Here is a 14,805-nt window from a genome sequence, read left to right as displayed (position 1 = left end):
TATTGTTTTTGAAAAGAAATGAAAGGTGATACTCTGAATTGACACGTTTTAAAAATCGTGTTATTTTTGAAAATTCGTGTAAAGTTGGTGATTTTATATGTAATTAACCCTAAAATAAACTAAGTTTCTCAATTAGAGAAATATATGTCTTTTCATTCTTCTGTTTTTTTTTGCCTTTCATTATCTGAATTTTCTGCATATAATTTAATTTTAAAAGTGTTTTCACTCTAATTGCACACATTTAAAGTAAAAGGAAATTATTTGTTAAAAAATATTTAATGGTACTATTTAAAAAAAATATCCAAATATCTTAAAAGTTACAAAATGTATATTAATTTGATCAATTTATTGAAAGTTTATTAAATTTTTTAAAATTAATTTAATTGTACCTACATAACAGTTAAACGTGTCCTTTAAAAAGAAAGTTGCCAATTAAATGCCACATGTTTTTGGTAAATCAATTTTTCAAAATATATATAGATTTTGAAAAATTAGATAAATTTTCAACGAACTGGTCACGTTAACATGATTTCTAACTTAAAAAGATTTGAATATATTTTTAAAAAATGAAAAAAATTTAACTTTTTAACATTATTAATTTTTTTTTAAAATAATTGTAAAATAGATTATATAAAACTTTGGCCCTTTCTCGAAATGTGAGGGAAATGTCTCTCAGAATGATTGAAATAAAATAATGTTCTCTATCAGAGACTAACCTTAAGTATATACTCACATAATCACAATAAACCTAACAAAAAGACAATTTTTTAAAAAAAAAACAAAAACAAAAACGAAAACAGGAGAAGTAAATTTTCAAGCACATTCCGAATTTGAAGTACTGCCACTTGATTCCAGATTATTGTTTCTGCTTAACGATGAGCTCAAATTCGGATCACTAACCAAATGCCCTGAGCTCGAAGCTGCCACAACTTGAGATGGAAAATTGAGTAGTGCCTTAGCGCCACGCATCCGAAAAGCAGCTCTATCGTAAGCCAACGCAGCCTCTTCGGCTGTCGTAAAAGTACCGAGCCATATACGCGCACCATGTCGTGTCGAATCGCGAATTTCGGCTGCGTATTTGCCCCACGGCCTTCTTCTCACGCCTCTATAGTGCTTATTGGCTATGGTTTTGTTGGCTGGCTGCAAGAATTTGCTCGATGAAGAAGTAATTTGGGTTCTTGGTGGCATGCTTGAAATATTGCTGGGGGTAGTTGTGTCATTTATCATATGGTATATCACCATATCTTGTGAGTCATTCTCATTAAATGGAAGCTCATTTTGAGATGTTAAGACCATGGTTTTGTTATTATAGCTCTATTAATTTTTGTGATTGTATTGAGAAAATGGCTAGAAGATGAAGAATTGTGGAAAGAAGGTGGAGACATGTATTTAAATAAAAGGTTCTGACACGGCTCGGTCCGAATTAGTCGGGATATTGATTCCGAACATCGGACGATACCTCTACTAAAAATAAAAGGTTCTTTGAATTTTATTTTCTTAGCAACAACTAAGGAAGGTATGAGGAACGAGATGACTATATAGGCAAATGTTGGGTATTCATTTTTAGGGTTACTAAACTTTCCTATTATTTCATTTTGGTCATGAGATTTTAATTTCTTTCGATTTAGACGTCAAACTTTAAAATTAATAAGAAGCGATAAACTTTTAAGTGATTTTAGACCAAATTGAATCTATATGCTAATCAGATCTTGTTATCGTGAATTAATAATAAATTTTTACTCTTACACCGAAATGAAAAAGCACGATCATAATAATTTAATATCTCTAAATGGTGGAAGAGGTGATATGATTAATTTGATATGAACTCACTAAAGAATTTATCGTCTTAATTCACTAAAAACTTTCTAGTTGCTTGTAATTTTTAAGTCTGATGACCAAATTGGAATAAATTAAAAGTTTCATGACTAAAATAATATGATATAGAAGTTATGTAACCTAAATATATAATAAACGATGTCTGTTTCTTCTATGTTGGTGGCTGGGCTGGTACATTTTTGTCAAATGCATTTGCCATGATTATTATGTCTAGCTAAACCCTTCATTGGGGATTATTAATCGAAATTATGTCTGTTTAATTGAATTTGACTTATGGATTTTGTGTTCTTGATGGGTTTTAATTATTGTGCTTAATGCTTAGCCTAAACTGATCACTTAGTATTTGCCATATGTTTTGATTTTAGCTCGAGAGAGTAAAATTGGAATAGAACAATATAATTAAGAACGCAGGAGTTGATTGTGCGAGAGTGAATTAACGAGAGCGGGTTCTTTGAATTTGCTTAATAATCATTAAATCGATTTATACTTAGGTTAATCATTGTGCGAGAGTGAATAATTAACCTAGTATTAGTTAGTTTAATGCTTTTGCCTGTAATTGCTCGAGAGAGAATTTTAGGTGCTCTAGATTAGTTCGAACGTCATCAGAACCATATAATCCATAACCCGAATCAAGTAAACAGCATAACTAAGATTAATAATCCCTGCTTTTTCCATTATTGTTAAAACACCGTTTGAATTACAGCTTTACTTTACTTTAATCTACATTTATCAATATTTGTCTTTTAATTTACAAAACCAACAAAAATTATCTTTTCGGCTATTCGAATCGAGTACCTTAACTAGTTGTCTTTAAAGATTTCTCTGTGGGTACGATATCCGGACTTCGCAGTCTGTATTACAAGTTGGCATACGTACGCTTGCGTATTTTTACCAACAATGATTCCGGGCTGGTTCATGGGCTGACCCGACCCATGGCTAGCTCTGATTGAGGGAGTAGCTCCCTTCAAATACTTATAAAACAAATTAACTGAGCAGTAAACGATTTTTTAGACCCAAGTAATCAACATTTGTCGTCGCTTTGAAAAGGTGTTCGGAAGCTTTGCGTCTCTAATGTCGAGATTTGGAATTTATTTTCAGCTCGTATCAGTTTTAATGTTGGGAATGGTTCAAATGTTCTTTTTTGGAGGGACTTATGGCTTAACAATCAAGTGAACCCTCTTTGCATGGATTTTCAAAATTTGTTCAGATTCTCTCGTCAACCTACTACAACTGTTTTGAATTTGGTAACAGCGGACACTTCAGGTCTGCTTCATGGAACTTCAGCTGGAAACGAAGGTTAAGAATAGGTGAGTCGGAGTCCCTTGAGCTTCTCACTCAGCTGCTTCAATCCATTGGTTTCTCCAACCAGAGAGATACCGTTTTCTGGTGCGCTAAAGCTGTTTATACAACAACAAGTTTTAATAAGATGTTCGTAGCTTCAGGTCTGCAGCGAGACTGCTTCTTGATGAAAGTTTGGAAGCATAACATTCCTTCAAGGCTGCAATTCTTTACAAGGCTTGTTCATCGGGGGAGAATAACATCGAAGGAATTTTTTGTTCAGCGTGGAGTTTTTGGACAAGAGCAGCATTACTGCATTCATTGTTCTGAGATAGAAACAATGTTACATATTCTGATTTTTTGTCCTTTAGCTTGGAGGTTTTGGTCGAATCTTCTTATCAAGATTGGTATTGTGGTTTGGACGATGCTGGGTGATATAGCAAGCTTTTATTATCAGTGGATGGATTCGGCAAATTCAGATTACAAAGATCTTTGGGCAACAATTTGGTTCTTCAGCATTTGGGAAATATGGAAGGCTATAAATAAGATGGTTTTTCGCAATGAAACTTCGAGATACAATGATTTAACTTTTTAATGTATTATTAAGGGTGTGATTCACTATAGATATCACAACCCGCATTTTATTTTTGGTGGTAATGATGTATTCCATTGCCTAGAATTCTTCACAAGACTCTAGTTCTCGTTTTTCTCGCCTATTACATCTTGTGATAATGCTAATATAATTACCATTTATCAAAAAAAGCTCAATATTAATTTTTAATAGCTATTATTTGTTTTCGTTTGGTCAGTTATTTTTATTTTTTAATGTATTTTTACTTAGGTTAAAAAGCTTGTAATTCTTATAATCATCTAAAAATATTATTGTTTAAACAAATGTAAATGAATTTTAATTTTAATTTTTAAAATAAGATTTAACCGTTGAATATTTTTTAATGAAGTGTAATTCATCTAATGGTGGAATGGAATGAAATTGAGGAAATAAAAATTTGGGGGAAACTACTCTCCAATCTATATAACTAAGTATAAAGTTGAACACAAAACATTGTACATTAAACAATATTTTGGGTTCAATTTACTGAAAAACTTGCACTTTAATAATAGTTTCAGGATAAGCACTATTGGATAATAAGTTTAAGTGGTATTTTTGCCAATTCCCATGTCTCCTCGTATAAATGCCCAAAGATTTTAATTTTTTTTTGTCAAAGGTAGGTATATTAATTCAGAAGGGGAATACAAAGTAGAGTAATAGCTAAAAGTGTAGCATAGACAGTTTACAAGATTGTGCCAAATTATGAGCTAAGAAATTAAAAAAGAACATAACTGGAAAAAAGTCTGGACATGTAGAATATCACAACAAATCCCCCAAGCACCTGATAATTGTATTGTAGATCTCTGTAATGATTGAATGACTTGAAGTGCATCTCCTTCCAGCAAAATAGAAGACCGTCGATATGATATAGCCTAGTTCAAAGCCTCACGGACAGCCAGAAACTCCAAAATTCCTGGATCCCATATAGCACGAAAAACAGCAGAAAATTGGGCAATTATTGAACCTGAGGAATTCCTAGCAATAGCTGCAACTACCCAAATTTGTGTTGTTTATCAGTAGCAGCATCCACAATTAGTTTAATACACCCGCTAGGGAGAGAAGTAAAAGGATGAGGAGCTGTCAGTGTACAATTTGTATTTGTGTTTGTCTGCGGTTCCAGTGATAACGCCGGGATATATCCAGCACAAGCTTTAGAAGCAAGCAATACAATATCTTCTATAGAGTAGTATTCTTTTCTAAAAATAATTGCATTACGAGTCTTCCAGATATGCCACAGGGTGAAACAGAATAATGCGAATGACTCCGTAGAAGGTTCCATATTTATTAGCTGAGCCGAAAGACAAAGGCAAAGTTCAGGAAAAGAAGAATTTGAGAAACATGCACTTCGTAATGATAAAGTGGAGATAAACCATATTTGTTAGACAAAGGGGCAAGTAAAAAGCATATGTACCAAAGTTTCCCGCTCCATACAATGAGGGAAAGAGGAGATAACATTGAAACGCTGTAAAAGCAATTCCCTAGTAGGTAGAACATTATGACGACAACGCCAAATGAAAAGACGAATTTTTGGAGGAATAGGTGCATAAGACAGAAACTTTCAATCTTGACTAGAGCAAAGCTGAACAGAAGGCATAGTGTCTGTATGAAGTTTATGATAAATGAAATGATAACCTGATTTGACTGTATAAATTCCATTAACATGATGATGCCAAATCAATCTATCTGGGTAAGGGAATAAATTGAGGGGTATAGATAAAATTAATTAGACATCCTCAAGAATAAATAAAGATCTAAGAAGAGGACCATTCCAAGAACAACTCCCAGGTAACATTAAATCTGAAACTAAAGGAGGAGCCAAAGTTGAAGCTACTCCTGATTTAAGTGTGGGTATAAAAGGGTAAGATGATGGGAGCCAAAGGTCAGTTAAAAAATGGATAAGATTACCCGAGTTGACTTACCAGCGAGTACCTTCTTGCAATAAAAGAGATCCATATTTCAAACTTCGCCAGCCCCATGAAGGTCTGCTACCAATACATGCATTAAATAAACTTGCATTAGGGAAATAACGAGACTTATAAACTTGAAATACCAAAGAAGAGGGATCTTGTAGAAGTTTCCAAACTTGTTTAACTAATAAAGACTGGTTAAAAGAATGTAAATCCTTGAAGCCCAAACCACCAATGGATTTGTTGTAACACATTTTGGACCAAGAGATCTAGTGATAACGATATTCATCTTGTGTTTGACCCCACCAAAATTGTGAACTAAGGCTATTTACTCTATCACAAAAGAAATTGGAAGTTTAAAACACATCATGTGATAAACAGGGATTGCTTCAATGACAGCTTTAAGTAAAACCTCTTTTCCACCCCTGGTCAAAAACTGTTCCTTCCACCCATTAAGTTTAGATGTGATTTTAGAAAGTAAAGGAGCAAACATCTGTTTCTTGGAAGGTAAAATAGTTAAAGGAAGACCAAGGTATGTACCTTCAAAATTATTAATACGAACTCTCAATCTGGATGCCAAATGTTCTCTCCAAAGAGGATGAATATTGTTGCTAAAAAATACAGCTGATTTGTCATAGTTTATAAGTTTCCCACTGAAAGCTGCATATTCTTGTAAAATGCTGAGAGTAAGATCAATTTGAGCTTCAGTTGCTGTAATGAATAAAATGGAATCATCCGCAAAAAAAAGATGTGTCAGATTTGGACTATAACTATTCATTTGCAAACCCTGGAAAATACCCCTGGAACTAGCTTGATTAATCATATACGAAAGGCCTTCAGCACACAACACACAAATTAATGGGGATAGAGGAACCCCTTGTCTAATTCCACGAGCTGGATGAAAATAGCCATGCACCTGACTATTAATCTGGATAGAGTAAATGACAGTGGTGATACAATTCATAATCCAAGAAATGAATGTATCATGAAAGCCCCATGCCCGCAAAATAAAAACTATATAATTTCATTCAAGGCGATCATATGTTTTATTAATATTAAGCTTAAGAGCTAAAGATCCAGTTTTGCCAGTCTTCTTGGATTTAAGGTAATGAAGAATTTCATGAACAATTAAAATATTGTTAGAAATGGACCTTCCTTTGACAAATGCATTATGGCAAGGATCTAAAATTGATGGCAAAATTGACTGTAATCTACTAGTCAATATCTTGGATATAATTTGATAATTTTAGTTGATTCTGTTGATGGGCAAATATGTTGACTACTTTACTTTATCTTATATTGGTACATAAAAAGACATTTATTCTACATTGGTATATATACAAAATAATGATAACTATACACATTTATTGACGATAAATAATATTTTTATTTTAAATTATTAAAAATGACCTATATTTTTTTGATGTATAAAGAATTTTTTTTGATGAATAACCCATCAAGTTCTGAAATATACTGATAGTGAGAATAAAAAGTCAATGCTTTCATTCTCAAAGTATAAATAAACAATTAATTGCATTCAAAACCTTAACCTTCCAAAACTATTATATCTAGAGACTAGAATTTAAATTATTTTTTATCAAATAATTTATTGTTGATTATCAAAAAAATACTATAATAAATTAATAATAATGCTTCTAATCGATTTAATCTCGTAAGAATAATGCCGACGATATATAAAGAAATTTCAAAATTAAGTTTCAAAATGTGTTTTTACAATAGTGAAATCCAAAGTTATATGCTTAAGGCCAATTAAACCTCTTTGTGGCACAATTCTCAAAAAAAAAAATTAATCCCGTGAGATTCAATTGGCCATATGCCAGAAGCACTATGTTGCTATATATACTTTTTAAAAGTTCAATAATTGATTTGACTAAAAAAATACGTCAAACACTACAAGGTAAATATGAAAAAGTTCATATACAAATAAATTTTTTTAAAAGATATCAATTATATGGTATAAATATCTTATAAATCTACAAATCAATGCAAATATTTAGCATTAACATAAATTAAATAGTGTCAATAGAATTAATTTATTAAGGTCCGGTTTAATGATTATTAGTTCTTTAATTTTTTATCATTTCAATTTGTAAAATGTTTACATTGTGGATAAGTCGCATTTTTTGATTTATTAAGGTTTGATGAAGATATAAGTGAAACTTTTAACAATCTTCCATATGTATGTATTGTTTGTCCCAAAATTACGATACTAGCTCTAAAAGCTCGAAAGGTCAAGACTTTTAAAACTACATAACAAAACATTCTTATTACATCAACAAATAATATAACCATATAAGAAATGAGCGGGGAAAAGAAAATATAAATAGTAAAAACTAAAAAGATAATTGAAAGTTAAACAAACAATATCTAATTAAAGTAAATATATCACTATACATATGCAATTTACTCTTCTTCATTTTATCATCTTCATCTAACTAACAGTAATGGCAATGACAAAAGAAAGTATTATTGTTTTCTTTTTCGTATCAATAACTATGAATATATTTTTGGTGGAAGAAATAGATGCAGCTCGATATTTTGCAAGGCGTCCAAGAAGAGGATTTCATGAAAGATCGCCTTCCGCTAGAAATGATAATGATAATAAGGCTCGTTCTATAGATTATGGAGCTATCACTAGCGGAGCTTGTGGTCCTTGGAATAATTACAAATGGTGTAAGCATATGCATCCGATTCATCGTTGGGAAAGAGGTTGCGAGGTAAAATTTAGGTGTCGACATGACGACTTGAACAACACACAACAACACAATTGATCTTCTTAGGGATAATATCTATATATATAAAAAAAACACTATGGTAAACCGATATTAGCGAATTTTGATGATTATATTCATACCTATAAGCAATCAAGTTATGGAACTTTAATTTTCTAGTTGAACGAGTCAAGTAAATCGACTCCGCGTCGGACTATATAAATTTTAGATATTCCGATTTGCAAAATTAACGGATCATTATTAATGAACTTGTTAAGAATTTATTTGTTAAAACAGTTAAAATTATGGATATATAATATCATTTTGTCTTATCACAAAATGTTGTTTTGATAATAAAAATACTGAACAATTTGATAAATATCATTAAAAATAATCATCTATTGTAACCATCTTTTTATTTTATGTAACACTTTTTATGATGTTTATAGTAACTTTTGACATAAATGTTTGTTTGATATTTTATTTCATAATCAATAACGTTAACTCGGAAAATTAGTTATTATTAAATTTATTTTAATTTTATTATAAAGAGAAAAGAATAATATATATAAATATAATTAATTGTTTGTATTATTATTATTATTTTAACAAATTGTTTGTCACTATTATTGGAAATACTTAAATGTTAGTTATTGTATGTATATCTTATTAATTATTATTGGAAATGATATTTTATTTCATTGTAATTAGATAATCATGTAAAAAGTTTTAGCTTTGTAAATATATTTAATTAGCAGTTAATTGATTCGTAAATTGTAATTGTCATCCAATGGTATTTCTTTTGCTTATTAATTTTGCTTTGTTAATTATATAATATCACGTTTTCTGGAAATATTTTTAATATCATATATATATATATATTGATAAAATGAAAAGTACAAATGCAACTGAAATAGAAAAGGTATGAATCAAGAGAGAAAGGACGGTATTGAAGGAGAATAGTTTTAAGAGTTTGAGTGAGAAGATGGTGGATACAATGGACATGTTGAGAAAAGTTAAAAGAAGAGAAAAACTGAATAAAATAAAATTTCAAAGACACTATTTTCAACTCACAAAAATGTCTGAGTGAAATTAAAGGCATAAAGCTCACTTTAGCTCCTGTAGTCAGACTAAAAAAATTAATAAAATTTTAAGATTGAGGATGGCTCACTTTGAATTCTGATGTTGTCCAAAATAGTTTACATCACACTGACCGTTACTTTTTCTGTTATTAAAAAAGTTTAACATTTTTAATATTTAAAATACTTACCGATTTTATATTTATAATTTCCTTTTCATAATTTAAATATGATCAAAATAATAATTAATTATTGATATTTAAAGGGTTAATTCCTAAAAAAATCACGAACTTTATACGAAGTTTCATTTTTAATTATGACATTTAAAAGTTGTCATTTAAAGGCACGAACTTTCATTTTATTTCAAATCTATCACTAAAGTAAAATTCGGTGTATTTTATTTGACTAAAAATTCCTAATCCTAGATACTCTAACTGAAAGATAGTAATAAGATTTGACGTTAATTAATAACTTGGGTCTTTAATTAATGGTTTAGTGAAGAATTTAGTCGATAAAAATACACTGAAATGATGAATTTGAAATAATATGAAAATTCGTGCTTTTAAATGGCAACTTTTAAAGGTCACGATTAAAATGAAATTTCGTGTAAAGTTTGTGATTTTTTTAGGAATTAACTCATATTTAAATGAAGAAGAGGATGAAAATGATTAAAAAATTGTATAATATAAAATTGGTAAGTATATTAAACATTAAGGATATTATTGAATTTTTTTTTTATACATGTCATGTTATCACTTGAAAGAAAAAATAATGGTGTCAAATTTTCAGTGTAATATGAACTATTTTAGACAACATCAGGAGACAAAGTGAGTCACATTCAATCTTAAAGTCTTATTAATTTTTTCTGTCTGACCATAGAGGGTCAAAGTGAGTCTTTTGCTGAAATTAAACAACATATGTGTCACGACCCAAATTTATGAGTCGCGATAGAGAATAGGAGTGTTAGTTCCGAAACCCATAGCAAGCCTAAAAACCTGTATAAATTTTTCGCAAATCAAATCATATTTCATATATCAAAATACATGTGATCCCATTTTACATAAACAACCGAGTTAAAATGCGTTATACAAATATATAGACAAAAACATTTAGACTATTACGGACCGCTAGAATGATGACTTTCTTTCACTTCTTGTGCAAATGGCTTCCGAGAATTAAAACTTCGGAAGCTTGACTCTTCAAATCATATCATACTATCCCTGAAAAATAGGAGGAACAACGGGGTCAGTATAAAATTGAGTGAGTTCACCAAATTATACGCAATATCACACAATGGGTTAAAACCGTTGAAAAACCATTTTATATATAAAAAATACTCTTTTCAAATCATATTGCATACCTTCTTTACATTCCATCCTAACTCTTTGTTTATTTTATAAATTTAAAGATTATACGTATTGACATCTTTGATTTCTTTTCTTATTTTGTTGCGTTAGTTTTCGACCGAATCAGAAATATTAGTTATATCATCATGATTCTAAATTGAGTTAAATCATTGACAAGTCTTTTGTGACTTGATCCTTATGGTTGGGTCCCGAGATAGTTCGACCGACTTAACCACAACCATATGATACAGTCCGGAGATAATTCAACCGAGTTAACTAGTACAATTTCTCAATCCCAAACGATCGATCGATAGGATTCCCGAGATAATTCAACCGAGTTAACTCCTTAGACACGGGTCCCGAGATAATTCAACTGAGTTCAACCTCGTGTCTGTATTCGGACTCTGCACCCTGCAGGTCTTTTGAGCTTAACTGTCGATTTATAAAGTTCTTATTGTCGTCTAATAGGAAAGTTTGTTTGTATTGTTTCTCGATTTTATTTTATATAGATTCTTGATGTATTATGCTTGCTTTTTATTTTCGTATGAGGCCTGAGGACTATTATCGAGAATGGATGAGATACAGGTCCCGAGATAGTTCTACCGAATTCAACCTCGTATCTCGGTTCTTATTATTGGGTGTACCGTGGTACGATTCTCGTTTTACGTTTATTAATTGATCCTGTATTTTACGCTCTATTGTATTGATCCTTTTTGGACCATGACATGCACATTACAATCTAGAAGCACACAACTATAATACACGCATGTATGTGCATTCATTATAATTAGTAGTACGTACAGGAACGTACTATGTTTCCTTACTTATATATTGTTCGATATTTGATATCATGTATTATGCTTGGTTTATCCTTTATCGATATTCGATTAATAGTACATATAGAAATATACTATATATTTCTCGTATACTATTTGATATTTGACTTCGTATCATGTTATTTTATCCTCTCCGGTACTTTAACATTTGTGTTCTTTTCATATAAATCATGTTATTATTTAAAACATCATATTTCACTAAGCAATCATTTTCAAAACATACATATACATAATACATTTTAAAACATACATTTCAAATATATATATTCATATAGCCTTCATATTAAAATACGTCACTTTATGAATATTGACGAGTAATTTAAAGTGTACTCACTACTTGCTATCCAAATTCTTCAAATAAACACGAAGACATCTCGATCCGTTCGCCTTGAGCCCTATCGATAGTCTCTTCGTCGAGTCTACGCAAATTCGATAACGCTATGAATTAATAGCAAATCTAATTACGATTACGCATCTAAAACTGGTTTGATCAACCTACTTCAGTCATTAATAACGCTTATCTAAAATAGTCCGACCCCTTAACGAAATTAACATTATTAAATTTTAGAACGTCGCTTATAACTTTCGTTTAGGTCTTGGACCATGAAACGCACCCAAAGATGTCGAAAACTCTTGGAAGTTAATACCTCGAGCTGTCCAAAACAACATTTCAGACTGCACACACAAATGTTCTGCCATAGATGACCATCTTAGAGTCCGATTCAGAAAAAGCTTAAACTTTGAAAATTATAGTTGATATCTTAAAGTTTCTGTATCAACATCAACAAACGGAACTTGATTCGGAGTTATAAAACCCGAGCTATGGTTCACGTAACATGGTTGTTCTGCAGGAACAGATTCTACAAAAACATCTAACTAGTTATCGTACCAACGTCTATTAAAACTGACTAAACGAAAGCCAATCCGGGGCATGGGAGGGGTTGGAAAGAACCTACCCGGAGCTTAGGGTCAACAACATACAAATCACAACCCTCAAACTCACCATCATCACTCAACAATTCAATCAAAACCAAATTCTATAATTCAATCACCAACACTACTAATCATCACAAAACCCTACTCAATTCTCATCAAATTTTTATCAACAACAACTCATAAATTTCAGAATATAAACCCTCACCTTAAAGATGTCTTCTTGGCCGAACCTTAACCATCAAAAACCTTCATGAATTCTCTTAATCCAAGCTCATAAACATGATACAACAAACTAACACAACAATCACCATTTAACCTAACAAAACCGAAACATAACCTCTGAAATTCTAATCATAATTTAATTTTATTACCTCAAATTGAAGTCATAGATCTTTAGATAATCGTTTCCTCATTCCTTGGCCGCAAGAATTGCTAAATTTTGTTGAGAAACGAAGAAGTTATGAAGATTTGAAGTTGGAAGGATTTGAGAGAAAAGGGGTTACGGGTTTCATCTTCTTCTTGCTGCAAATTATCCTTGAAATGAATGAGTATTCATTCATAAATGATGATAATAAGTGAGTTAAAAGTCCACTTAGATCCTTGAATTTGCCACCTCCTTAACCTTCACTTTTTAACTTTTCTTTCGTTCGATTTAGTCCACCAATCCTTTAATCATTCAATTCTCGGTAAATTCCGTATTATTTATTTTTCAAATAAATAATATTAGTATCATATCTTGTAATATCACTTTTCAACAATTAATTTTGGCAATTTTGGCCAAAAACGCTCAAATTTCCATTTTGATCTAGCTTGCACTTTTTCGTCCAATATTTCATTTTAATGACCATCGATAACCAATTTATCGATATTATTTTCTTATCTTGATAAAATAGAGTAAAACACAAATTTCTCCGGAAGTTTGTGCTTAAAAGTCCACTTTAGTCCTTAAAGTGGCTAATTTACATTTTAACTCAACTTATCTATTAATTGACATTTTATGAAACGTTTTCCATAATTTTTAAAATATTTTTCACGGATTTTGGCGTGAAAATTATTAGTTCGAGCTTTCCAACTTATTTTATTTTATTCCCTTTAGTCCTGATTAAATCCAATTGCTTGCATAATAATTTTCAGCTAAAATTATTATTTTACGATAATTCCAATAGACTCGCTTCGGTTTAAATCCTTAATATCCAATCGTAATTCGATATTCTCGTTACGATTATACCTTATGATACTTCACGTAATACCTCAAAAATTTAGGTTAATATAATATGATAAATATTACAAAAATAATATAACTATTACTCCTTCCATTTCATATTTATAAATAGTTACTGCAACACTTAATAAATACTATTATACATTATTTTATTGTAATTTTTTATATGTGCCGCCAAAAATATGTTCAACTTTTAAAAGTAAATTATCGTAAACAAATTAAAATTTTATTATTTAACATGCACATTATACACGGAAAAACAATAACAAGATAATAAGAATAATAAATATTATTCATAATAAAAATAATGAATAATGAATTACAAACTAAAATAGATTGTTCTACAATTATTTATAAAATATAAATAAGTAAACTTTTACATAAAGTCAATTTACAGTATTATATAAGTATAAAAAACAAAACATGTGTAATTTTTTGTCATAGTTAAAATATTTGTATTTATAATACAAAGATTTAAAAATTTATCCATCCAAATAAATTGGAAAAAGTTAAAAAATAAACATAGCTATCTTTAAATAAATGAATAAAAAACACCATATTCTTTCCTCCGGTGGTCTCCCGAAAAAAAAACTAACCCTATTCTTTTTATTTTTTAAGGTCACCGCCGATCAATATTTTAATTTGCGGTGGTTTCATTTTCCTTTATTTTATTTTTTTATTTATATATTTTATATTTGATCGTTGTCTTTTGCTATTTTGTGTTTTTTATTTTATGATTATTTTTATCTCTCCTTCTACTGAGTTTATATTTTTCTTCGTAGAAATTTTTATAATGCCCTTTATGGATTTGATATTCCCTTTGTGGATTTTATAATACGGTGCAGATTTGAATCGTTTATGATGAAATTTTTGTTTTTTGTTTTTCAATCGGATTCATTTACAGATATAATCCAATTGAATAATTCAGATTGAAACTATTAGAGCTGCAAAATGTATTTTTAATAAAGTGTATTTTGAATCTAGAGTTAATTAGACAAAATACTGCAACTTATGAACTTCCCA

General features: G+C 30.3%; 2 protein-coding genes across 2 annotated transcripts; one reads left to right on the top strand and one right to left on the bottom strand.

The window, feature by feature from the left end:
- Positions 1 to 675: 675 nt before the first annotated feature.
- LOC126665838 (pathogenesis-related genes transcriptional activator PTI5-like) lies at positions 676 to 1,476 on the bottom strand. The gene has a single exon (XM_050358769.2). It carries the CDS (start codon positions 1,294 to 1,296, stop codon positions 814 to 816), a length of 483 nt encoding a protein of 160 aa, XP_050214726.1. The 5' UTR covers positions 1,297 to 1,476; the 3' UTR covers positions 676 to 813.
- A 498-nt stretch (positions 1,477 to 1,974) lies between these two features.
- On the top strand, positions 1,975 to 3,709 carry LOC126680792 (uncharacterized). The gene is made up of 2 exons (XM_050376023.1): positions 1,975 to 2,007; positions 3,044 to 3,709. The coding sequence occupies exons 1-2, from the start codon at positions 1,975 to 1,977 to the stop codon at positions 3,707 to 3,709; spliced, it is 699 nt and encodes a 232-aa protein (XP_050231980.1).
- The last annotated feature ends 11,096 nt before the right edge of the window (positions 3,710 to 14,805 follow it).

Source organism: Mercurialis annua, linkage group LG1-X, assembly GCF_937616625.2.
Source record: "Mercurialis annua linkage group LG1-X, ddMerAnnu1.2, whole genome shotgun sequence".
NCBI lineage: Eukaryota > Viridiplantae > Streptophyta > Magnoliopsida > Malpighiales > Euphorbiaceae > Mercurialis > Mercurialis annua.
This window is presented reverse-complemented; position numbering and strand designations above follow the sequence as displayed.

Bases quoted from the DNA above. Each gene is read 5' to 3' on its own strand.
- LOC126665838 (XM_050358769.2), bottom strand. From the start codon at position 1,296: ATGGTCTTAACATCTCAAAATGAGCTTCCATTTAATGAGAATGACTCA.
- LOC126680792 (XM_050376023.1), top strand. From the start codon at position 1,975: ATGTCTGTTTCTTCTATGTTGGTGGCTGGGCTG. The intron at 2,008-3,043 runs GTACATTTTTGT...AAATTTGTTCAG, and splicing joins CTATGTTGGTGGCTGGGCTG to ATTCTCTCGTCAACCTACTA.